Raw genomic sequence first — 26783 nt, 5'->3', positions numbered from 1 at the left:
CTGGCACAGAATCAAGCCTTAATAGATAGCTAGCATGACTCCTGAGAGCCGTGAGCTTGCTGGCCAAGACACAGGCTCATCCTATACAGTTGGCTAAGAGGTCATTTCCTTAAAATGCAGGTGACCCATTCAGTGATTCAAAGAAGCCACATCTCTTATGCATGAAGACTTGTGGACTATAGTTCAGCTGGGACTCGAGACTGTCCCAGCAGAAAAACTCATACCTGTGCTACAAAGCCCCAAGTCCTTTCAGATGGTACTTGGCAATTCTGTAATCCACAGATCTGTAAGTGAACCCTTGACTTCTGACCACTCTTGGATGTCCTTCTTCATTTCTTTTCTTATAACTATGGAAGGAATTCAGTACTTTGCACTTTTGATATTCAGGAAACCTGGAGATGAAGAGGCATTCACAGTGGGCTGGTCCACAAGCCAGTGAGTCTAAGTAATTTCATTTCACGGAAGGAAACAGGCACGGCTGGGGATACCCGTTCTAGAACGCCATTGTGGGAATGGCCCTCTACAATGTCTGCTTAACCGGGTTTGGGAGACCAGTCTAAAACGCTTCCCATGGGGGTCTTTATTAATGGGTGAGCTCCTTCAGAATGCAAGCAGTAATGTAGCAGAGTGATTATTTTGAATGAGAGAAGGAAAAATCAGTGGCTTGTTGCATAAAATAAGACAGGTTGAGGGTGATGAGTAAACTCCAGCATAATGACCTGAGGTCCATCTTTATCTTCTCTCCCTTTAGGAGAGCGTATGGGAAGGCTAGAGATGAGACCTCCACAAGGAAGACACTTGAGCTGTGCATGGCCTCCAGCCGTGGAGGAGTGCACATCTGCTAGAACCATTAAGGTGGTAGGATGTGAACTTGAGCTCCTCATAACTATCTCTGCTTCTGCTTGGAGAGAGCCTTCCTGAGAATGAAGCCAGCGCAGAGCAAGCAGAGAAAAAAATAGGAGAGAGTCCTGAAAACATGGTGTGTGTGTGCCTGGATCAAGCTGCACCTGAAAGCTTTATGCCCTTGGATGTTTCAGGTACCAAATATATGCTCTCCACATTACCTCTTTTCCTTCTTAAAGATTTTTTTTTTTTTTTTTTAAACTGGCTTGGGTTTTAAGCATAAGGAACTTTAGAGTTCTGACTTGGATATATTTAATGCCTTTAACATTTTCCCTTGTAAATGAACCACTTTTAAAGTACATTTTAAGTGAAGTGTTCCTAACAGTGTTTTAGGAGCATGTGACCTGAAAAATATCTATCTCACTGTCACTGTAGATAGACTACTGTGTTTGAGTACGGCTGATCCTCTCTCTCGACTCTCCCCACGAGAGAAGAGATGTGAGGCCACAGAGTAAGAGTGACAGAAACAGAAGTAAACCTCAGCCTCCTGGGCCAGCTCTCCCCTGTCCCTCCGGATTTAGCCTCTGACACATCCTGGATCCACCAGCTCCACTCCCTCTCTCCCTGCGTGAGGATCTCGTTACTGGGGCTGAGGCATCGGATATGGCATTTGTTAGTGTATCTATAAACTGTAACTTCCTTTGAAAATGTGATTAACGAATTGCGAACGGTTTCCAAAGGTTTATAAACAGATACTTTGAGAGCCACGGGTAGGTTTGTAGTTTTTGGTGCCTGTTTTATGAAAAAAATATGTGGGGGAGAATTTAATAAGGAAAGATATTCTGTGCTATGAAATACTTTGAGGTGGGGTTTCAAATAAAGGCCAGATGTGGTGAACACACAAACCAGCCTGTGGCCCGGGAGGACGGGACAGGATGGGCACCCATCTGAGGGGCCAGCTGGAGCCATCGGGGGGCACGCCTTCCGTGCCTGAACCCGCCAGGTGGTGTTTTCCCGGATTCCGTGAGTGTGCTCGCTGGGGTTACCTACAGACCGACTTCCGGAAGCACAACAGGATGGGCTAAGGTGATGGTCACGTTCATGTTCATTCGAAAAAACCAAAAACGCCTTTGCTTTCCCTGAGCGTTTTTTGGAAGGGCCAGAGAAAATCATCTACATACAGCCATACAGCCTCCGTGAGACGCATATTGTGTATGCTAATAATTGATAAATTGTACGTGCCGCTCCACGCTGCCAACCGGAAGGAAGGAGATGGGGCTGGGAGGCCCACAACTGGAGAGGAAGAGAACTTGCCCAGAGCTAATGCCATCTGGTGCAGGGGTGTGGCCAAGGGCGGGGAGCCAGCCACCGTCTGGGCAGATGTTCTCTCCCAAGGCTGGCAAGGCCCTCGGCTGGTGAACACCTTTGCCACTTCCCCAAGGCCTGAGTCTCCTCTCGTCCCAGGGACTGAAGTGTCCTTTCAGGAGAAGGAAAGGAGGCACATCTTCTCTCCTCTGCGCACAAGACAGCATGGCCTAATGGCTCCTGGGCACCTCATTCCTTCCCTCCTGCCTCCATCCAGTCCCTTATTTTCTCCTATACTCACCTACATCCCCCCCAAATACACTTATCAGGCACTGAGCCAGGCCTGGGGGAGCCTCAGCAAAGCATGGAGAAGCTGTCTGAGCAGGGTCATCTCCTGCACTCAGGGTGTAGGTCATGACCCACTGCTTGCCCATCAGGGCGGTTGGAAGAGCAGGTAGCAGCCTGGATCTCTGAATCACACACGGGCTGCATGTTCCGTGGTGGGCGTGCATTTCTCTGAGCCCCCTGCTGCTCGTCTGCAGGGTGGGGTAAGAGCATTCAGCTCACAGGGCTGGCGTGGGAAGCAAATGGGCACAAATGTGGCACCGCACAGGGTATGTTCTAACAAACAGTCTCGAGAAACACCCACTAGTCCAACACCAGTAAATGCTAACGTCATTACCGATTCAGGGATGTGGCAGCCCCTGCCTCCACCCAGTGCCAAAGCTCATGGGATACAATGTTTCTTTATAGTGTGGCTGTTTAATCATATTTCTAGACTTTGAAAGTGGCAGTTCAACCTGGTGTTGCAGTCCATTCTCAAGGTCAAAGGGAAGGGTCGCAAACAGGATGTGGCCCCAAGGCCATGTGGCCAGGTAGGCCTGAGACAGGGCTATAGCTTTGTCCCCTAGAGCTTGCAAGTCAAGTTCTCTGGCTGTCATGCAAGATCCAGCCTCAGAGGGGGTGGCCCCAGTCAGCGGAGACTCAGTAGAAGCAGAGTATCAGACACTGCTCTCCCAGCGAGAGTCCACGTTTAGTTTAAGCTTTTGCTGTTTTTTAAGTACCCCCTACCCCGATCCCCGATTTTCCATGTAAAAACTGCTCACTGTAGAAAATTTGGAAAATACCAAAAAGGGCAAGAATGGAAAACAAAACATTGCCCTTGCTATCATAAAACGGATAACAAGGGCATCGCCACCCACTATTCGGCTAGCTGGCCCAAAGGTAAGTCCTTGGAAGCAGTTACTGCTTCCAGCTCTCTAAGTTCATTGTTTCTCCCACGAGGAATTTATAAAATGTAGCAACCGATCTGTTCTGCTTTCCAAGTGACTGCCTTTAGCAAAAAAAAAAAAAAAGAGAGAGAGAGAGAGAGAGAGAGACAGTTTTCTGCCAGCCAGCTTCTCCCGCCCCTCCTATCATTGCTCAGGAAGAGTGAATGCTCTCTTTCCAGGCACGGTGCTAAACGCAGCGTGTACCTCCTTGGAGGGTTGATCGCCCCCACATACAGGCAAATGCGGAGTCCAGGGATGCAGACCATGTGGCGGCGGCACAGCTGATTGACGTTAGGACTGAGAGATTCAGCCCCACCTCTGCTCGGTAGCTGAGCCTTGGGTCCTCACCACCGTCCGCACTGCCTCCCTGGAGGGGGTCTCAGCTCCGACGGCGACCACCCACAGCGCCGCACACAGCCGGCATGGTAAGCGGGTGCAGAACCATGGCCGAAGCCCACGCAAGAGTCAGTTTCAGATTGAGAACAAGTAAGGACGCACTGAAGGCATACACAGAGCTGGCATCGGGCCACATATACAGGACAGGTAACGCCAGGCCCATTAGCCAGTATCTGACTCAGAGTCTCAGACAAGCCTGGTAGCATCCGAGGGCACCGTGGTAGCTGGGATCTCCATCAGAATGGTGCTGGCCCTCTAGTGGTGTGCCGCAATGGGGCTCAGACCTTGCTAAGTAAGCTAGATGACAGGATGGCAGGGACAAGCACCGCGATGTCCCGATTAGTCTGTATATGGAGATAAAATCCTTCCTGCGCATGGGAAGATGAGAAGCCCAGATACGCAGGAGGGAAGCCCGGCGGGTGTGTCCTAAAGCAGCCGGAAGGTGGGAGAAACACAACTGGGCATGTCCAGACAACAAGGCTTTTCCTTTTTCCACCAGGTACCGTGCTCTTACTAATTAATGTTTTTAAGCGTCTCAAAGATGAAAAGTTCCCCGTGCTCTCTTAGTGTGATTACCAAATCCTTTTGATAGTTGTAAAACTCAAACAGCTTTGGTATTTTTTTAAAAAACAACAATTAACAGGCTGCTTTGAAAACCCAAATGACCTTTATCTTCATCGGTGTCCTCCAAGTCGCCATGAGTCACCCACATGGTGTGTGGGGAGGAAGCGGCCCAGCTCTGCCAGCGGTTTTGACCTTCAGTGTGGCTTCTCCATGGTGGCTGGGCTGAAATTCCCATTCCCAGGAAGCCGGTCTGTCTTGTCATAGCCGGCGAGTCATAAAAATGAAAATCGGGCTGAGCGGCGGGGGCGGGAGGAGTTTTTGTGCCAGCAACGGGCCTGGGAAGCAGGGATGCTGACCCGGAGAAGGGAGTGCAGGACCTGAGTCAGGGGAAGGGCCCATTTGGGGGGGTGGGGGTATAGCAGCCTGTAGCAGAGAAGGCAGAAACCGAATGCCACTAGCAAAGGAAAGACGCCCGTGGGTGCTTGGAAGGCAGCCCCTCTGATAGGTTGGAACACTTTGGACAAAACCCACACTATGGCTTTCTGGGCAAAGCTTAGATGAGATCAGCCTTCAAAATGAATTTCAGGGGCGTCTGTCTGGCTCTACTTTTCAGTGTCTGACTTGATTTCAGTTCAGGTCATGATCTCAGGGTCGTGAGATGGAGCCCTGAGTGGGGATTGTGCTGGGTGTGGAGTCTGCCTGGGATTCATTCCCTCCCTCTCCCTTTGCCCATCCCACAAGCCCCCACTGCTTGCTCACCCTCCACTGCTCTAAAAACAAAAAGAAGAAAGAAAGAAAGAAAGAGAAGAAAAGAATGAATTTCAAAGTTCCAAACACAGTTGCACCAGGATCTTAAGCACCCAGTGCCATATCCCAAAGCTGATTTCATACAAAGGTTGGAGATACCTGAGTCATTAGGAAATAACATCTAGGATAACAAGAGGACCTCTATAAGTTGAAAGTATATGACATTTGCCAAGGCAAGTTTTCTGCGCACTTACAGAACTTTAGTTGGCATTATTCCCTCGAGCAAGAGACCCTTGGGAATTGAAATGTGTCAGGCTATTTTGAACATGCACTATAATTGGGCACCACAAGGAGACTCCAATTTTGGAACTGCCAAGACAATGAATTTTCTTATTCACTCAGGTGAGATCAGAAAAGCGCATCACCCGACAGTGCGATGAGACACGTTTCCTCTCCAGGGGTGCTGTAGCTGAGCGTCCACACAGACCGAGCTCTCTTCTGGGCGTTTCCTCCTGTGGCCAGCACCTCTCCACGCCTTCCTCACCTGCCACCCCCCCGTTCCCAGTGCCTCTCCTGGCTCAGCTCCCGGGAGAAGTCTCCAGTCTTACTGGTTCCCCTCCGAGGGACGGTGCTCGGAACGGAGAGACTTCTCGCCATGTTCAGGTTTCTGTGCTAACTGGCATGACAGCAAGAAGTGGGCAATGAATTTGCAAGTGAAGGAAAGAAAGAGAGGAAGGAAAGAGGGAAAGGAATCCCTTCTTCCAAGCCAGCTATCACTCCCCCGGACTCTGGTTTATGCCTGTGATGGGATCAACCTATATCAGAAAGCTGAGCCTTCCTCAAACCTATATGAATGTGTGTGTGTGTCTGTGTGTGCGCACACGCATGCACGTGGTTTTATCTAGCGGAATGCTTGGCATGATGTCTTCATTTTGTTTCTCTTTTTCTGCTTAAAGTTTTCAAGATATTTGTGAAGGAAGAGAAGACATAAAGAGATCAATCCTTCTCTATGCCCACATCTTCCAAGGATGTTTCTCGGATCCTTTGCTAGAGTCAATCTCCCGTCTCCCCTGGGGTGGCCCTTGCTCTGCACCTTCCCAAGGACACACAGTATTGTAGCATCAATATACCTACGATCATCTTTCCCACCCACCGGCTCTCTGCCCTGGCCACATCTTGACCACCAAACTGAGTAGACTCTCATCTGTCCCTGCTCTGTCCAGCCCACTGGACTGGTGACCCAGCAAAATATTTAGGTTTGATTCTTTTTTTTTTTTTTTTTAAGGTGATTCTGAAATACACTGATCTATCTTAAAAAAAAAAAATCTGGATGCATGCTGGTCTGAATATGCCCAAAAGACTTCTAATGTCGCCCATGACTCATAGGAAAACCAAAGATCCCCTGCAAGGCTGACTCAGTCCTCTGAGTCTTACGTTTGTCTGTGATCATGAAGATGTTGGGCAGAGGCTGGAGAGGCGACTAGTCAGAGAAAGAGGCCAGTGGGCCAGGCAAGGCAACCAGGGCTTATCAAAACACCATGTCCATTGCTTTTATGTTCAATGTGTATCTTGAAATTGAGTCACATCTCTCCATCCTTCTCGCTACCAACTTGGTTTCAGCTACCACAATATCCTCGCTCCCCTCGACGAGGGTGAGCATCTCCTAAGCCCCCCTGCATGTTCTGTGCCCCTGCCATCCACTGTTCAGGGTCCAGCCAAGGGGGTTCTTCTGCAACCAAAACCACCACTTGGCTTGGAATCCTCACAGCTCCACTCCCCATGCCCTCTAGGATGATGTCCAGTGTTCCAGAATGCCACAGTCCTCATCAGGACTCTGCCTCTGCCTATGGCTCGGACCTCCCTCTCACCACTTCCCAACTCCCTCTGTACTGCTCTCCAGCTAGATCCAGCCAGCTGCTAACAATGTTATCACCATCCTTGCCTTCAGGCCCCGCCTCCCTCCGCCACTCCAGCTGTTCCCAGCACTCTTCACCCCAGCTCAAAGTCCAGTGTCTCCCAGGACCCAGAGGAGGCAGCAGCTCCTCTGGGACATCTGCTGCCCAGTGCGCAGTTGGTTCAGGTCCTTCCTGTGCTCTCCTAAGCCTCCTGCGGTCTCTCCATCTCCACACCCAACACAGCATACTGCAAGTTTGTTGCTTACTTGCCTATGTCCCCCACTAGGTCCCAAGATCTTCCAGAAAGAGGCTGCTTCTCCTTTGGCATCAAACCTGCCAGTGCCAGGAGAGTACCTGGCAGAAGGTTCACCACGAATAGTTGAATAGTCGAATGAGTAAACAGAGTAAGCGAACACATTGGGACCTATATTCATTTCATGAGCACGTGTATAACACACATTACGTGCCTGGCCAGTTCCAGACCTTATGGGAACATGAGCTCATTTTATCCTCAGAACAATCCCCTCCAGAGGCCCTTTTTTGCATTCATTTTTCAGCACAGGAAACTGAGGTCAGGGAGGTTGAGTGACTTGTCCAAGTTCACACAGCTGACCAGGGAGGCTGAAGCAGAGACTGACCCTAACCTCAGAGACTGCTCTGGTTCATGGACTGACATATCCTGGTGGCCCTGAGGCTGCCCTCAGTGGACAGGTGCTTGCCTGTGATGTGTCCTGCGAGGGCACAGGAAGGGATGACCACGAGGTGACCTGGGATCACAGTCAGCCACCTCCCTGCCATTCCACACTGAGCAGAGGTCAACCTCGATGATTACACTCTCAAAGGTCTCTTTCCACTAACTGTACAGGAAGGTACTGTTTATATTTGTACCTGAGCCTGGATGAAGCAGGCTCCATTTCCCGACACGGGCGTTCCAGTCATAGGACCCCCAATCCTGCTGCAATGGTAGGAGTCCGGGAATCCCCTTCACCTGTCCCAGTTCCCCCCAAACCCTCTTCCCGGAATGTAGCTAGAAACTGAGATGCCCCAGGAGAGGCTTTCTGGGAGACGCAAGCAGGCATTTGGGTCCTTGGGCTTTTGATTCAATTTGGGGTGTGTGTGTGTGTGTGTGTGTGTGTGGTGTGTCTTCCTTCTAGATGATGCTCTAGACTTGTCTCTGGCAACGTGCAACCACAGGGCTGCCTAGGGTAAATGGTGTGCTTTTGTCAGACTTTGGTTTTGTAGTCATTGGGTCCAATAGGGAGCAGCCACTGCGGCTATGATAAGGATCTCCCTGACTTGCTCCTCAAGGGGGTCTCTGTCCTTCCGAAGAGAGACACACCCAAAATGTAAGTGTAAATGGGATCCGGGAGCCTCCTGGGTAGAGGCCGGCAGGTCAGCCAGTCATTTGGGATTTCTGACCCTGGCCCTCTGCGTGAGTGCTCCTCCCTGAGAAATTCCCAGCCACAGCCCAGAGAAATGCCAGCTGCTGGGTGGCCTTCTACCAGGCCATCACCTCTAGGAGGGGCTCAGTGGCACAACAGGGGAAGACCCCATCCCGAGGAGAAAGGGGCAGGGAGGCCGAGGAGGACTTGCAGCCAAAGCCCCATCTGGCTGAGTCAAACTACTTTCTTGTCTCCATATTCCGAGCATATCAGGGCTCCCCTCTGCCCTGCAAACACCCACAGAGAATGCAGAAGTGGCACCTGGGGAGCCCGTTCAGAAATACACGTGCCCACCACTTGGTTTTAAAAGTCAACCGAGGATCAGAAAGGTTCAGGCACCCTCTCAGCAAAGTGCAGTGGTCAGCCCGGCAGCGTGGTGGGCATAATTAAATTAAGGTGCCCAAGAGCCCATGGTGTCAACCTTTCTGCTTGCATTCTTTGGGTCTTATCATTTAGGATTATGTAAAAATGACAGCTGCTTATAATTATTTGGAGGTTGGATTGCAATAATTAAAACCATCTGCCTTTATCTTACCGCTACCAAACTTAACCCCGAGAGGTTGGGTCTACTGAACTTCAAAGAGGGAAGCAAGAAATAAAAGAAAAACTCCGCACATTACTAACAAATTTCTCGTGATTCATTTAAATGTATAACCAGTTATTCCAACAGCCTTCAAACCTTTAATTATCTTTTAAATATATATAATTTGGGACTGCTAATTAGATAGCAATTTAATGCCCTCATGGGGATTCAGATGCACTATCTTTCTAAAATGTAAACTCCGAGAGGAATAATCATCGGCATTCAAATGATTGAATTCTTCAGTTATTCAAATGAGTGTGGGCATTTTCACTGTTGGAATCATCTGAATAGTCTGCTGTCAGCCCCAGCTGTAGGGTTTACAGGGCTCCTCAAGCAAGCAGGGGTAAGGCTCGGCTTTCTCCCTGTCCAAGACCAGCCCCTGGAGAGAAACCAGCCGGGCTCCTGGGGAAAGCCTAGCAACACTCGCACAGCTCAGTTAAGTCTCCTCTGAGACACAGATGGTTCTGTTTTCCTATTTTAAGGAGGAGCAAACTTTCCTGGAATTTACAGTTATGAAAGCTTTAAGGCTTGCTTTGCAGGCCTTCTCCATGCTGGTCTGCCCGCTATTGTCGGGGCAGTTAACATTTTAATTAACAACTCTCTCCCTGCGACAGGCTGCTGCAGATGGAGGAGGTGAGGGCTTCCACTTCCTGTGTATTCCTACCCCCGTGGAGATGGTCCTTTAAATCATATAAAGATGTGCATCCCATGCAGAAAAGCAATTGATCAACGGATGACACTGGGCAATGATGGAAGCCAGCTCTCCCATCTCAGACCCTCCATAGGGCCAGGGTTTGCATTCCTGAGCTGGGGCTAGTAGCAAGCAGCTGAGGCTCATTTCCCCCAGGAGGGGAAGGAGGTGCAGACAAATCTATAGGAATTTTTAAGAGATCATTATTCAACACATTGCATGTAATTACATTTTGATGAGCTTTTTATTGCTAATTCATCATCCAAGATGGGACACTCTAGATATGAAATTAATCTAGTAAAACAAAGGTCAGAGTGCGTCCAGTGTAAAGAAAGGCTTTGTCCTCATCACATCTTTTCGCCAAACAATAAAGCAGCAGAGGATGTTATCTCTAAACCAGATTTCCTTAAAATGCCTGCCCTTGATTATTAACGGCACAAAGCCCATGCTCCCTGGTACTTCTGAGCACAAATGAGGATTCTCCAAGTAGGCTGGTGTGATGTGAGTTCACGCGCAGGGGTCTGAAAGGAACGGAAAATGTGGCGGATGGCATCACGTTAATGTCAAGGGTGGAGTGGGGGCACACAAAAGTGTATCTGACGCTCTAGGCTACCGCAAACCAGTTTTTGCAGAGAAACACGGGTCCGCTAGGGTTGCGAATTGAGTTTTCCCTCTGAAGCAGCCCCCAGAGACCAGGATGCAAGAGCAAGGTATTCACTTGGGAGAGATTCCAGGGAAATGCCTGTGGGGACATGGCCAAGGGACTCAGACACCAAGGGAGACAGGCAGCGGACACTAGGGGCATCGTCAAGCCCCCTAGCGCTGTGGGTAGCTGCATCGCAGTCCCACCGCAGGGCTCCAGGGGGCGCTGCCAAAGAGGCACCTGGAGATCGCGGGCTTGGGAGGTGGGAGTGCTCGCCCGTCTTCTAATTCCCTGGCACCTCTGGCCTGCTGTGTGCCTCAGAGGAGCGCGCTCCAGAAGCTGGGGGAAGTCTTCAGCGGGGTGCTGGCAGCTGCAAGTCAGGCTGGTGTGTGTGGAAAATGGCAGGGACTGAAGGGACAAGGGCAGAGTGTCTAGGCTTCCTCCCAAGTAGGACCCTATCAAAAGAACCTCCAGTCACCTCCCCTGGTGCATTAGAAGTCTGTCCTAGATGTACCAACAGGTTCCAGACACAGGACATCTTGAACATCCCAAGCCTCAGTGTCTTTGTTTACACTGTTCCTTCAGCCTCAGTGAGTCTCCGAACAGCTTTGCATGGTGATTATTTTCCCCCCTCCCTCAAGGCTGAGCTAAACATGCCATTCCCAGGAAGGGCTCTCCCTGACCATCCAGCTAAGGGAGGGGCCTCTCCCTACATTTTTGTTTTCTCAGATCCTTGTTTCTTTTGGAGAGTTGATCCAAAATGTGTAGTGCTTTTTTTATTTGTTTGTTTACTTAGGAGCTTTAAAAAAATCTGCAGGAGATTGTAAACAGGAAATGAAGGGGAATTATGTCTGTCTTGTCTTACGGCCAGATCTTCCAGCATCTGATAGAGCACGTGAGATGTGCCCAGTGAATACATGTCAGGTGAGGGAGGGATCGTGGGTGGGTGGGAGGTGGGGAGGGCAGGCTCACGGCATCAGCAGTGGCAGAAGGAGCTGGTTATGCATCTGGCGTCTGAAGGGCCCTTTGCTGCTCCCAGCTGTGCTGGCCTGGATTGCAGACGGTGACCTCAAGCTTCTAGGCTGCACACCAGCTCCCCGAGGCCTCCTCCAGCCACCCCTTCCATAGCAAGACACCAAGTCCTTTTACAAAGTCTACTTCTTATCGGTATTTCCACCCCGGTGCTTAAGAATACAGCCTGTCATCAGTTTCCTAGATGTGAGTCTTGTCTCCCCACCGACTCACCACTCTCTCTCTTCCGCTGGGTGGTACCTCACCAGGCCATGGATATACACGGGGGAGCAGAACACAATCCGATCCGCATTCAGGTGGCTTGCCCTGCCGTCAGGGGCAGATGCGTCAGGATATTTCTATAATGTAGTGCAGAGGCCAAACTCGAAGTCCTATGCAAGAAGCCTGGTTGGATGGGGGAGAAACCTCTCTGGGGAGGGAGGTGGGTGGCGGGTGGAAGGGGCGCAGACTGGGGTCCCTGAGAGCTGGGGTCAGAACCACACCCAGCAGAGGCTCCCAGACTTGGGGATGTCAGGGCTGTATCGGCTAGGCTGCTGGGGTGGTAAGCAACAGGTCTCAGTTTCTTAATCCCTCGAGCAAAGGGGAAATTTCCTGGAAGGGTGTATGGAAGCTCTCTGCTCCCACTGCTCTGAGAGATAACTACCTACATGAATAATCAAGGCACTAATGGGGCGTCTCTTCCTCTTCCTTCCTTTCCTTCTTCTCTCCTCCTTCCCACTGCTTTCCTGCCATCCTTGCATCCTGCCTTCTTGCTTTCTTTTTTGGCAGAGTCAGAGCTTAAGAAAAGCAAACCTTCGGTCTACTCTTACCTTTGTATCAGTCAGGCCCCCAGCAGGAAGCACATGGCGTAGTCACGCTGGCTAATTAAGGAAGGTTTAATAAAGAGGCTATTGTAGCAGGCAGTGTGGGCAGGCTGAGGGAGACGAGAAGAAACGGTGCCCTCTGCTCCCCAGGAGCAGTGGGGCCCTTCCAGCATTCTGCCTGAAGGGACAGAGCCCCCAGAGAAGAGAGAGAGAGAGAGAGCTACAGAGACGGCCAGGCTGATGTGGCTTTAGACTGGGTGCAGCCAGTTCCGGGGGCACAGGGCTGAATGTGTACCCCACCCCACCGGCCTTTCTCTCCCTCTTGTAGGGGGAGGGGCCCACTCGCCAAACCCCACCCAGTGCCCAGCATAGAGGATCCGCTGCTGAGTGCCGTCCGGACCAGTGTGCCGGGGCAGAGAGCAGAGCAGAAGGGGAAAAGTGTCTGCAGGAGCTAAGGGAGGCTCTCCAGCCCAAACTGCACGCTGCCAAAGAACCTTATAACCCTGCTTCCTAATTAAGGACCTCCTTTCAATGGAATGGATTTAACTTTCTGAAAAATGACCAGATGTCATTGTCTATCATCATCCTTTTTTTTTTCCCTTTCCCCAGAAAACGGGCCCAAATTTGCTTTCTGACCGATAGTTTTGGCCAAGGCATGAGCTACTCCCTCTAGGGTGGGCACCAGCCCGCAGGACACTTAAGAAGATAAAACACACACAGATGCTCTCCTGGAGTCTGAGAGTGGACCCGCTAGGTAACCCCATGCCCTTGCTGCCAGTTCCCCCACCTGCTCAACTCCGTCTACGTCTTGAGTGCCCAAGCACACGCCCAGCACAGAACGTGGGGACCCGGCAGCTATTTCCAGGACACAGGGTAGCTTCTGGCCACCAGATCCTGGCACACCATGACCTTGCCTCCTTCCGGGGCTCTCAAGGTGAGAACGCTTCCTGCTCGGGGCTGCTCCTGGCACCCAAGTGTCCAGACCAGGGCCGCGCAAACAGTGCCTTCAGCAATTTCCTCCAGAGGAAGGCATGCAAGGCTCTGTCTTCTCCTTTGCCAAATGATGGATTTAAAAAGGAACAGGCTTGCTACACGGGGGTCCCGCAGCCTTGTTTATTTTTTCTCAGAGAACACACTCCTCTGAGCAGATACACTTACTGGGCATCTCTTAATTCTTTCTCTGAAACGAAACGGAATGGATTCAGACCAGGCCTGAGCTGGCGTCGCCTGGGTTTCGTTCTGAGAATGTGCCCCGGCAGGGACACCATCTGCGCGGGGACATGGCCCACGGCGGTGCCCGGGCGCCACCTACTGGGGAGTCTTCTTCAGTTCCTCAGCAGCCTGAGAGGAGGGCGAGAGGGAATTTTACCTAGACCGTGAGAGAAAGGTTTGGAAGGGACGTGAAACCCCTGACAGGCTCCTGCATGGTTCTGAGACCAGAGCAAGAAGTTGTGTGTGTGTGTGTGTGTTGGGGGGGGGGGTGCTGGGTGGCTCCCTGGGTTAAAGCCTCTGCCTTTGGCTCGGGTCATGATCCCAGGGTCCTGGATGGAGCCCCGCATCGTGCTCTCTGCTCTGCGGGGAGCCTGCTTCCTCCTCCCTCTCTGCCTGCCTCTCTGCCTACTTGTGATCTCTGTCTGTCAAAAAAATAAATAAAATCTTTAAAAAAAGTAAAGAAGTCAGGGCTGAGGACAGCCATCCTGAGGAGAGCGTGGGGACTCTCCTGAGCGGGAGGGGTAGGGAGGGATATCCTCTAGGGGATAGGTGGATGCAGTTGGTGTGCATGCCACCTCCTCTGGGAAGCCCTCCTGCATTTCAAGGCACCTTTCCTCAAGAGAAACATTTAACTTAGCATTTAACTGCCACTGTGAGCCTGTAGCTCCTCTTGGCCTTTCTCTTGCTGTCAGAGAACTCTTGCTTTGGGCAGTGAGCTTCTGTGGGGAGAGACACCCTTCTACCTACTTCTACCTCCCGATGAAGTAGCCCAGTGCTGGACTCTAGGAGCATCTGATGAACCGTTGCAGGCCGGCGGGAGGGCAGAGGGAGAGGCAGAAAGAGGAGGGACTGGCCAATCATGTGTCATTCAGTTTCTGTACCTGATAGGGCAAGCACTCAATACACGGTTGATGAGTGAATGTGGGGCACCTGCACTTCTCATGTATTGTGGGAAATTGGTACCCAGACATGTAGTCATCAACATCATTCAAACATCATCAAAATCATTCAACAAATATCTACTGACTCTCTTCTGTACAGTAGCAAAATCCCAGGAACCCACAAGCGACAGGAGGGGAAAATTTGAACACATCCACATTTCCCAGGGGTGATTAATGATCCAAGGAAACGAGAGCAAGGGATATGATGGGGGGTGAGAGGGAAGGGGGTGGCTCACAGCCAGGAGTTTGGGTTTCACACTAAATGGCAGTCAGGGGCCCTGCCATCTGATTGTCAGATTGCCATCTGACCTGCAGAGTGAATAATGCCAGGGCGGGGGGAGGGGGCGGGGCAAAGCCAGGTGTCCAGAGAGGAGCAGAAAGGGGACTGCAGCCATCTGGGAGACACAGAAGAAGGGTCCCCCTGGCCAGGGTGTAGAGACAGGAGAGGTGGGAGGGCTCTGGGCACATTCTGCAGCCAGATCCAATCGAACGTGGCAGCGGGGGGGATGGGGATGGGCATGGGGATGGGGGTGGCCACGCCCACACCTGCTGACCAAGAAAGAACCCTTGCCATTTGCCCTGAGTGGGTGTGGATGAGGGGAAGAAACGAAGGACCATGAACCGAGGTGTTTCCAGAGCAGGGATGACCAAAGCAATAAAACCATGAAATGTGTGTGGGCGGGGGGGAGTCGGCCCCTGCATAACCCAAAGATCTACCCAGATGTGATGAAGATCGCATCTCAGCCCCACATCAACAGTTCTGGCGATGATACAAAGGCTCTTCACGTGGTCCACTGCCTCAGCTAAGTCAGTCGGATCTGGACAAGGATTCTACCAGTGCCCCCAACTTCTAAGTTCCTATTTAAACGGTGTTTGATATGTACAGTCTCCCTTGCATTTAACATACATTTACATGCGCTGATGGGAATGTCCACTTAATTCCACAGGAGAGGAATCCAGCATAAGAATGTATTTATCAGCACGGCCACGTGTTAACTCACATGTTCTATGATCTTCTGCGACAGCCCATCTAGAACCCATGGGCACTAGCAGAAGGACAAAGACAAATGACCCTCCCAGAGGTCCACAAGAACAAAGTGGCAGAATGAGTGGGACAGTCAAGGAGTACCCCAAGGGAAAGGCTGGTGAGGTCAGACAGAACACAGGCTTGGACAGCCAGGGGCTGGCATGGCAATGCTGCAACCCAGAGGGCCTGGAAAGAGTCTGTCATCGGTGGGAAGACGGCACACGTACTGCACCCCTGGGGCTCCTGCAAGAGTGGACGTGAGTTTGGTAGAGAACTACAGACATGGCTGGGGGGTCTGAGTATTCTGATTTTAGAAAACCCAACAGCTCGGGCTCCCTCTAGGCGGCTAAGGCTTCCCACCTGCTGGCCGGGGCCGTGCAGCTTGGTGGGGGAAGGCTGCGTGGCTTAGGAGTGAACTCACATGGCTGAAACCGCCAGAGCCGCTTGACTAAAGCCAGGAGCCCATCTGCTCCGGCCGTTGACCTTCTGCTCCTGAATTCCGAACAACTCCCAGCTTCCACCCCGCAGCCTGTGAGGGTGGGACGGAGGCCACAAGGGAGGGACTAACTAATCACCCACCACTTGCACAGACTACCAGGATGGAATGGCAACAGGAGCCACTGCTGGTGGTGGAGTTGGTTCCAGCCCACTTTAAGGAAAGGGTCCAAAATGTCTTGATCACACTCTTGACCTGCACTGTCCTATCTGCTAGCATCGAACCACCTGTGGCTCTGGAACACCTGAAATGTGGCTAGGTCTAAATGAGATGTGAAAGCATGAAAGACACCCGATTTCAAAGGTTAGTGAAGAAAATAACGGAAAATAGTGCATGAGTAATTTTTTATCGGTTTTATGTTGAAACTCTGTGATTCTGGATATACGGGGTAGCCAAAATATATTCTTAAATTGCATTCCACCTGTTTCTCTTTTGCTTTTTTTCCGATGTGGCCGCCAGAAAATTCTAAATGACAGAGCAGCTCATGTTTGTGGCTGACGTTATATCTTTACTGGATGGTGCTAGTCTAGACAGATCCTAAATGCCATCGTCCAATGAGGACCCTGTTGTTCATGTGGCTGCAGAGACCGGGCCTCACTCTGCCTCCTACCTCCTGAAGATTACCAGCCAGCAGAGCTGAACTCAGCGCATGGCACTTGCTCTGGGTTAGGGCTCTTGGTTCTGAAACTTCCTAGTCACCTTATCCCTTTATCCCTTTATCACTGGGGGATAGCTGCCTTCCCCACAGAGATCTGTACCTCCTCGGCCTGGCATGCACATCAGTTTACAGTCTGACTGCAGAATGCCTTCTCCACACACCTTCTGCCCAGGCCTGAACGCACAGGTGCCCTTCCTTTGAGCCTCCGGGCCCTTGCACAGCACCGACTGCTAGGTTTCCTATTATATTAGTTAATGATTGAAAGTTTTCACGCATGCAGAACAGCTAGCACCACGCCTGTCATAGCAGTAGTCATCAACGGATGTAAGAGCACGCTAAAAGCAACAACGGGATTAACAAACACATAGAAATGCACCCTCCCTAGTAATGTCTACAGTTCCGTATGCACCCAAAGTGCAAAATCTTATCCATCCTTTTATTTTTTTTATTATTTTTTTAAGATTTTATTTATTTATTCGACAGACAGAGATCATAAGTAGGCAGAGAGGCAGGCAGAGAGAGAGAGGGAAACAGGCTCCCTGCAGAGCAGAAAGCCGGTCACAGGGCTCGATCCCAGGACCCTGGGATCATGACCTGAGCTGACGGCAGAGGCTTAACCCATTGAGCCACCCAGGCACCCCTTATCCATCCTTTTAGATGTTGAGTTCTTTGAGGCCGGGCACATCTCTGCAACCACCTCGAGCACTTTGCTGGGTCTAGAACTCAGTGGGCGCCCTGCAAACACCGAAGGAATGAATGGAGTTTTCTCTCCTTCCTCCCCACCTCCCGTCTCATCCACCCACAGCACCCAGCAGCTGATGCGACTGGCAAATTTTCGTCCAGAATAGAAAACCTCCAGCATCCTTCCCCATCTCCCCCGCTTGCAGACACAGAGCAAGCAGCTTCTGGCAGATGTCAATGCGGTCTCCGTGGAAATGAGTCCTGCCTCAGGCTTCTCGATGGAGCCCTGCCTGTGTTGTGGCTCCCGGGAAGGAGACTGATTTGTGTTCTTTTGGTGGTTTGACCAGGTCCACATTCCGGGCCTCCTTGGGGAAGGAAATCAACTCAGATGACCCTCCCTTCTAAGAAGCAGGGGCAGATGGATCACTACGCTTCCAACAAAAATCAGATCATGCTAACGGGGGCGCCTTCCCAGTTTTATTTCCCTCAATGCCCTGTTGGGCAAGAGAAAAAGAGATACAGTCAGGGCTCCATATTTTAAGAAAAAATAAAATCCATAGATATTTGGAAGACATGGGGGAAAATAAAGTATGAGAAAACGAAATCTAACAGTAACTATACTCTGAAATATTTTTAACCTGAATGCTCGCAAGTGGTATGGGTCTAGAAGAGAACTTCCAGATGTCTAAGAACTACCCGAACAGCATTCCTCAAGGTCTAATTTGAGTCCCTCTTGCTGTGATGTTGCCCTACTCCCCCACTCCCCAACTCCGAGGACTGGCGATGTGTCCCCCAGGCCAGCACGGGACCCAGCATACCTGGACCCAGGTAAAGGTGTGCTGCGTGAACGCCAGTCTTCCAGAAGTCACAAGGTGCTAGCAAGGATAGAGAGGTCGAGAGACACTCGGAGAAAGACTACGGAGAGCCCGGCTATCAACAGAAAAGTATTATTTTAGCAGTTTTGCCAATGAAACCAAAGCAAGTCTGCTGAGTGAGAGTGCCTGTGTCTGAGTTGTTTTTGGAGACGCCTCGTGATTCACACCCAAGTCACCCAAGATTAAAGAAAATACTGGATAAAATCAAGCCAAACATGAAGTTCAAGGGAAAGATTTTATTGGACAAATTAGAAAAATATTGGTATTGTGCTTCAGAGAAACCCACTTCAGAGAAACAGCCCCAGTGGTGGAGAGAGAGGGAATCGGAGTTATCCGACGCGAGCGTGCACCCTTGCCCCATGCTGCCCAGAACCCCACACTCATCCCCGCTGTGCAACTCTGGCACACCTGGCCAGAACCACGGGGAACATCCATTGATCATCAGGACTCGATGATACAGCTGGGTGTGGGAGAGGCGAGTCGGGCTGGAAGGAGGGTCCCCTGCCCCCAGGGAGTCAGGGAGCACGGCTGGCTGTCCCTGGAGGTGCAGGAGGGGCCTGGGCAGGGGAGACTGATGTGCGGAGCAGATACCAGGTTTCCAGGGCAAGCCCACAAGTTACGTTTTCCAGAAGGACCATAAATGAGTGGAAATGAACAGTGGCTTTGGAGGGCCCCTTCTTCGGCTCTACTCCTGAGTCCCTGCTGAGTGCAGAGGGAGCTGGTGCTTAGAGGGAAAGAGAGGGACAAACATCCTGCCCTTGTTGTCGAGGTAAGCAAAACTGAGATGAACTAACACTCGTGCACGTCAGTGCCAGAAGTGGTCCATCCACGTGGACGGACGCGCAGCTACCATTTTTATCACTATTACCTATCACTCTCCTGTTACCACAATTCCTTCTCTCACTTTTACTGATAGTTTAAAAGCAGACAAACAGCAACAACGAACTTCAGTTTCCTCACATGGCACGGCTGCCAGAGAACCTCTTGTAGAGTTGTCATCTACCTGTCTTCCAGACCCCAGTTGGCCTAGAAAACCGACACCTTGTGTGTGTGTGTGTGTGTGTGTGTACAATCCCTCACCAATGTTTATCATGGGAATCAAAGCAACCGAATCATTAAAAAAGATCCTTTGGATCCTCCTAAGCTGCCACCACCACCACATTCTCCAACCTTTATAGAAGCTGAGCAGAGATCGACAGAGCCAACAGAACAGAAACAGGAGGCGGGGATAACCCCCTCGGGCCCCATGACGTCCTGGGGCCTGCTTTGTCACACAAGGCTTTTTGCATGCATGACCCCATTTACTCTGACCACAAAGCTATGGTCTCTGCATGAGGGCCACGGCAGGATGCAAGAGAACATGAAGCTCAGAGAGGCTACCTTACCCCGGGTCTCACAGCTAGGACGTGGCAGGATGAGAGTCAAGGGCCAGTTGTGTGTTGCCGAAACTGAGTTCCTCCCGCTTCGCCACTGTCTTTTGCCCAAGAGGAAAACATCAGACTCAAGGCAGAGTCCACACCACTTACGGACCACACTCAGGTGGATGCGTTCACATAACCCTCAACAGCTGGCATCACGCCAAGTAAGTACGGCACGAAGTCAGGGTCACGGATAGATAAACGGCCCGGTCATTCCTTATGTTTTTTTTTTTTTTTTTTTTAAGATTTATTTTATATTTTAGAGAGAGAGAGAGAGAGAGAGAGAGCATGTGCATGAGAGAGTGAGGGGAGGAGCCGAGGGAGAGGATCCTCAAGCAGAGTCCCCACCGAGCCTGGAGCCTGATGTGGGGTTACATCTCACGACCCAGGAGATCATCCCCTGAGCAGAAACCGAGAGTCGGAGGCTCAACTGACTGAGCCCCCCGGGTGGAACCTGTATGTTCTTACCATAGATCAGCTGCAAAATGATACATCTGGTTTGGATTTGCACAGGTGAGATGCTGGGGCCCTGGCCTGGGCCGTCCCATTTATGGGAACTTGACCGTGGCCATCACTTCTGGTGAAACCATCCATAACTGTATGAAGAACAGAAAGGACTTGTATTCGTGAGCACTTGTGCTATCATGGGATGGTGGGTTCTCGTTGCTTGCCCTGCTTTTCTAGAAGCCTTCCGTCCACCCTCTCAGTCGCCACATCTCTGGAAAGTGCATCGAATGGACTATTTGCAAACAAACCATCTGCTGCATGACCAGGACACGTAACAGACCCGGAAGGCACTGTCAGTCCGCTGTGCAGAGAGGAGCTACTCATGTCCACTGCTGCAGAGAAAAGTTACCTTGGTGACTTCCGATGCCTGGTTCCATTTCATTCCCTTTTAAAAAGCTGATAAATAGGAAGGAAATTCATAGGAAGGATCCAGGCTTGATTGTTTTACTGACTCTGATCCATTCCAACTTGGAATGAATAAGCACTAGGAGCCCATACTCCCCCACAGACACATAACTCCTCCCACCCCCAACAGACAAGCCTCACCAAGTGGCTTGGACATGGGGAACAGGCAGAGCTTTTTAGACTTAAATATATTTTTAGACCTAAACATCCTCCAGAAATTAGTAGCCTTTTCCATTCAAACTTTTCAATAATTCTGAGTTACATTACAGTTCTAGAGTTCGCTGAGCAGTTAACCCAAGCCCTTTCTGATAAAAAGATTGGCAAAATCAAATATTATCCTAAGTCCCATCTGAAAACATGCACGTGGGATCCACATGGTGTGGCCAGGACTCTGATGGCAGCGGGGCAATTAGAGCAAAGTTGGATGATGACGCCCTCTGAGGATGAGCTCTTTCTAGACAACGATCCCAGCGAGAAGCAAACCGGTCCTCGCGACGCCACACCAGCTGACATTTGCCCGGCAGACCCCGAGCCACTATTTTCTGCCCACAAAGAGAGAAACAAGGATGTGTGGGGCAGGAGAGTGCGAGCAAACACGGGTGTGGGTGGCTATAGAAAACCACCGACACTTTCTTAACTCGCAAAAGCAAAGCGTACGATAATTGTTTTTTATGATTTTTTATCTTCTGTAAAATTAGCTAAACACACTCAAACCCAAAGGGGTGTCCTTCTTTCCACACGTTGCCACTCGTGCATAGACAACAGACACGCTCCCTGCCAGTGCCCCTCTGGAGTCCGTAGGGGAGACCATCAGCAGCCCGGTGCCTCCCACACACCGAGCCGTCCTGCCCCTCGGATTCCTCTGAATGCTCCGGGTAGGCTCTCCCCAGGGGGCAGGGTGGACAAGGACACCGTGGCCTGTCCTAGATCCGCCCGACTCACTTCAGAAGGAAAACGGTTTACACATCAGGTCATCAAACAATGCTATTGGATATGGCTTAGGCAGGGAGTGGAGAAAATTGCCACGGTTCAAATTAAACAAAAAAAGGTATTGTTGAATATCTTCGACACAGGAGGCACAGAGCTTAGGCCATGGAATTCAAGGGCAAATCCCACCGTAATGAATTACCAGGGATCCTGGGTCTAATTTGTTGTGTCCAATGTAACTTGTAATAAGTGGGTCTCGTTGGAGGGTGAGGGATCATTTGTTACATAAAGATACCCATTATGATGGGCTTAAACGTCTGCAGTTAAAATATTTTTTGCATGTGTTGGCAGATGTGAAATAAATAAATAAAGGCACATAGATATATATTGATTTCTGTATCAGAGAATGATAGTAAATATATTTATCCTCCATCACTTATGCGTTACGTGTCAAAATAATATAAATTGAACCTTCAAGGCAAACGCTGCTGCAAAGTGTCTTCTCTGTAGAACCGAAGAAAATCTCTTAAAATCATCAAAGGAGAAACATAGAAATAGGCATTTCTCTTACCAGTGGTCTGAGTTCTGGATGCGTCAGGATATATCCATTATTTGTGATTGCAAAGGCATAACCGTGAATCCCTAACTGTAAGAAGAAGTGAGAAAGGAACCTTCATTAGCTGGCTCCCCGGTGAATTCACAAAGCATAAAGCAGCCCGACATTCAGTAATTTACAGCTTAAACTTGGCATTCATAACCCTTATCAGCACAATATTTCATTAAAATGAATGCAAGGCGCTGATCCTTGACATTTGGTAGAAATGAAGACCTGTCCCGGGATAAGCTCAGCAAATAGCACAATTTAAAATGTCACATCCCCGTGTTGGTATCCAAGGGCCTTCCTTTGATTTATTTAAAACAAAAACAATTCTTTTTTTTTTTTTTTTTTAAGAAAGTAGCTGACATTTCTGGTCATACCCTCTGTCGACGCGAACAGAGTCTTATCCATCTCCCTGTGTCTTCCATCTCCCCGTGATAAGGAAAGCAAAGAGGAAGCCTCCTTCGATTCACATCTAGACTTCCTACAAGTCCACACCCGTAGGGACCATCTTGAGTATGCACGAGACAGTCATTTTTCCATAATTCTTCATGGATAAAAGTGTCCCCACCAGCCCAGACAGGAGCCTGCCAACCCCTTTTTATATTCTTTCGTCTTTAACTTTGGAGGCTGCCAAGCTTTTCCATGCCTGCTTCCATCGACACAAAGCCTGGGTCATTTTCTATGCAGAGCCTCACTTAATTTATGTTTTCTGACTAAATGGGACTATGGGAAATAGTTTGAGAGCAATGAAATGTTTTATTAGCTTTAAAAAGTATGTAATCAAATTTAACACTGCACTTATTTAAATAATAATCCCGGCTTTTTGACAATATTTCTATTACACAGTTGACTGCACCCATTGGCTACAATAAATTTACCTACAAATCATTCATGTATTCAAATGGCCCCTGGCATAAAACCCATACTGATCTCTCTCTCACTGAAGAAAGAAAATGTAACCCACTTTGCCAGAGTCGTGACAGGAGGGGGGGGCACTCTATTTTTTCTGACAAGTTATTTCATAGTTCTGAGCCTTCAGAGTTCTTTTTCTTTCAAATTCTTTGCCACTCACATTCTTGCATATGATACTATTAAATGATCCAGACAACAGAGTTTACAAACCAAGAATGACCCTGTCTGCTTGTTAGCTTAACGTCAAGGTGATGTGGAATTAACTTCAGAGAATTTAACACCGACAATTAAAAGTTTCCCTTGCATTACATAAGGCAAATATGCACGTGGTCGTCAAGGGCGACAGACATTTTCTCCTGGAGTTACCTTGCCCAGCAAGTCTTAATAAGATTCTACAAGACTCTAATGATAAAGTGTATTTCATTATGCTGTGAAAGATAAACCAGAGATTTCCTATCCTTTGAGATGTATATCGTCTCTTTCATCTTGTCTCTTGGAAAAATGTCAGACACAGTCAACACTGCATTAATTACCATTATTATGTCCCAGTTTAATACAGACTCGCGGGGTCAAAAAGGACTCCGAGAGACTGACTTTTTTCCATTAAAGGCAAGAGTGGTATTTGATTGGAAATGCAAACTCAAAATTCAACCAAACAAGTAATATTTTATAGTTGCTAATACATGCAGGGCCTTCGAACGCATTTTACTTCAGTTCTTGGTTTGCTTGTAGGAAGTAATACTCAGAAGAAGGTAGAACTCCTTGCATATGCTCTCTTTAAACTCTCTAATTTTCTTGCATGGTACGAATCAAAATGATGACTCTTCTTTGTGAGGTTGATGATAAGGAATCAAGATATCCATCAAGCAAGGCCTTTGCTTATTTCATGCCTGCCCCTCCACCCAAGTAGAAGGTTCCATGATGGCCAAGGTCATACCATGTGGTCAAACTGGCGGTTGGGATGGAAGGACACGGAGCAGGGACGGGACAAAGTGGAAAAGCAGGAAATGGGAAGCAATGAAGGGAATGGACTCAAGCACAGATCCCACACAGCTGACCGAAACCCCGCTTCCTCCCCTGGAATGCAAAGGCTGAGCTGACTTCCCCCCAGTGTCCTCTGCTCACTGTGGAACCACTATCCCCGCCTCCCCGCTGCCCACTGGTGCCCCTTCCGGAATCTGCCTTTGCTGTGCCCCTGCCCCCAACCAAGATGCCACCAGAACAGAACTCCCTTCTCTACTGTGGCCACCTGATGGCTGGCCATGCCCTACAGAAAGCTCTCTTGAATCTTCCCAGTTTTATTGGCCAACTACCCTCCCTCCCTACACTCTCGATTTCCTCAGCTTCCAGGCCCCATACACCCAGGTATCTTCCTTTTCATAGGATCCCCATCCTCTGCCCACCCTCAAGCACTCTTTCTCCCCAAGCTTCTATCCCCAGGACCCATCATCTGCTTTGGCTCTCTCCCCCAGTACACCTCAGCAAGCACCCGGATGCTGTTGATTCCGGGTCAGGGCTCCAGCCATAGCCTCTCCCCTCATTGGCAGGTCCAAGTGTCCAACAGTGTGTTGGGCATCTCTACCTGGACATCCCCCAGGTGCCTCAGACTTACCCAGCCCAACATGGTGGGTGCTGCTCCTTCTGCTCCTCTCTGTGGGAGAACCACCCATCCACCCAGACTCCCAAGTTAGAAGCCAGAGCATCAGCCTCAGACTTCTTCCTTTCTTTCATCCCCAACTTCTTAATCCAAGTAATCGCTACTTTTTCTTGCAGAAATTACTCAGTTTCGTTGCTGCTTCCCAACCCCATCATCCACGTCAATTCAAGGTAATAGATTTCCACAATGGTCCTAAATGCCCTTCATGTCTCAAACAGAGGCCCCAACAAAGCCATCCTCCAGATTGATCAAGGTCAAAAACAACTGTGACCCCGTAGCTCCCCTGTATAAAAGCCACTAAAGATCTCTTTCACATGCAAGATGAAATCCACAGGGCTATCCGTCAGGTGTCCTGGTCCTGGTCCCGACCCAAGTACCCTTCTCTATCTCCTTCCACGCTTTACATCTTAGGGCACACGGCCGTGACAACAACCCCCTTGCAGTTTTCTCTCCCACCGACACCTTTACTCATAAACACCAGCTGTCTAGAGCACCCCTCCTTCCCATCTCCCCCAGCTAATTCTCGCCCACGCTCAGCATCAGGACCATGCCCTATATATATAAAGCCTCTCCTGACTCTTCCCACCGCTCCCTCCTTTCCATACTATGTTTCCATAAAAGCCTGAGCATTTTCCCACTACTATCTTCACCCTAATGCGTGAAAACGGGACACCTACTTCTCTGCCTCTCAGCCCCAGCTGGTTCTTTCTCTCCTCTGCCTTGTTCTCCATGAGGCAGTACCGGCCCCATCGAAACGGGCTCTTTGTAGGCATGGAGCATCTCACTCATCTTTGACTTCTACAGTCCTTCGCCTAACACCTGGCACGTGGCAGGTGCTCCGGGAAGGATCGTGAGTATTTAAGACATTCGTTGCTTTACCCAAATATTGTCTAGTCTATCTTTAAAGCTTGAACTAAAGTAAGTACTACAAATGAGCCGAAAAGGGGAGCCATGGCAGGTGTACAGTGGGCCCTCGGGAAAGGCTGGACCTGACAAAGTCATCCTGACATTCAGAAACTATCTGGCTGAAGTCTTCCCCAGGAGAACAAAACATCACAATGTTGTGTTGCTTGGTTGGTGGCCCATGGACATAACCTAATGGAGACGTAAGAAGAGAAATCCCAAGTAAGCCTCAAAACACGCTCTGGGGATGAACCTTTCGGAAAACCAAAAGCTTACAGTAAGACAATGCCCAACCTTTGTTGTTGGCCACACATCAGTATCACGATGAAATCTCTCATTTTTGTTTCATTTGAACTAGAACCAATCTTCCTGTCCATTCTACTGTGCAATCCCACATAGGAACAAATCAGACACAAGGCCTTCCAGCACTGGGGTTTGCCAAAAGGGCCCTCGTCCTGAAGCATGTTCTCCTGGAGGCCGGGAGCCTCGTGGTCCAACACCCCAGGAAAGGAGGTGCTTCCCTTCCAAGTGCAGAGCCTTTGGCCTAATGAAGTGACTCCAATTATAGAATGGCTCATTATGTTAACAGAGGCTGTGGTGTCTGGAAGTTATTGCTGGGGTGTCTGGAATTCTTAATAAAAATTACAGGAAGTCTGATTGCTTGTGGGAAAATCTATGAAGCTAAGGGAAAAGAAAGAATTCTATCTTCTGGGAAAACCCCAAGAGCCAAGAGCTGACTCATCTTTACAAGGTGTTAATCAAGAGGAAAAGGTGTGATCCACACTCCGCTCCCTGGAGCCCTCTTCTGTTGGATGAGAGAAGCGTGCTCCGCCACGGCTGTCCCTGGCTGACGTGCACCCCCCTTTCCCAAGCCTCTCTGTGGGAACCTAGGAGGGCCGACTCGGGCTCAGGTAGGTCATACCTGCGTCTCCACTTCCCAGCCCGACCCATGGGAAAGCACGCGGCAGAAATGCCTCTAAATCAGGCACTGGCTGGTGAATTTTCTGTGGCCCATTGTCCTCTGCTCTGTGGTTAGACTTTATTCCACTCATCTTGGATCAGCTGAGTTATGTCGAGAAAGTCATTTTTAAGGATCCTCAACTAAGACTAGAGCCGGGTAACACCCACTTCAGGGGAGCGTAGTATGATTCAACGGGAATGGGCCCTTTAAAGCCCTTTTACCATACCAAACACACAGTAAAAAGGTCATTGAATGTTTTATTGCCTTATTTGATTCTAACTCTTGTATTATTTTTAGTATTTTAACTATCATTTCAACTGCTACTATTATTACTGCCCTTTATTGTTCCTAATGGCTTCAGGGTAATAGTGGTTGAAATCCTACATT

At 49.7% G+C, this 26783-nt stretch overlaps 1 protein-coding gene across 3 annotated transcripts in view; it reads right to left on the bottom strand.

The window, feature by feature from the left end:
- The window catches only part of CACNA2D3 (calcium voltage-gated channel auxiliary subunit alpha2delta 3), an 854557-nt gene that overhangs the window by 191665 nt on the left and 636109 nt on the right, over positions 1-26783 (bottom strand). For all 3 annotated transcript variants that reach the window (XM_032322613.1, XM_032322603.1, XM_032322620.1), the window contains one exon: positions 21934-22008. In XM_032322613.1, the coding sequence (XP_032178504.1) occupies positions 21934-22008 (75 nt within the window). The remainder of the gene's footprint in view (positions 1-21933; positions 22009-26783) is intronic.

Source organism: Mustela erminea, chromosome 1, assembly GCF_009829155.1.
Source record: "Mustela erminea isolate mMusErm1 chromosome 1, mMusErm1.Pri, whole genome shotgun sequence".
Classification (NCBI taxonomy): Eukaryota; Metazoa; Chordata; class Mammalia; order Carnivora; family Mustelidae; genus Mustela; species Mustela erminea.
The sequence above is the reverse complement of the archived record's forward strand: the minus strand, read 5'-3'. Positions and strand labels throughout refer to the sequence as shown.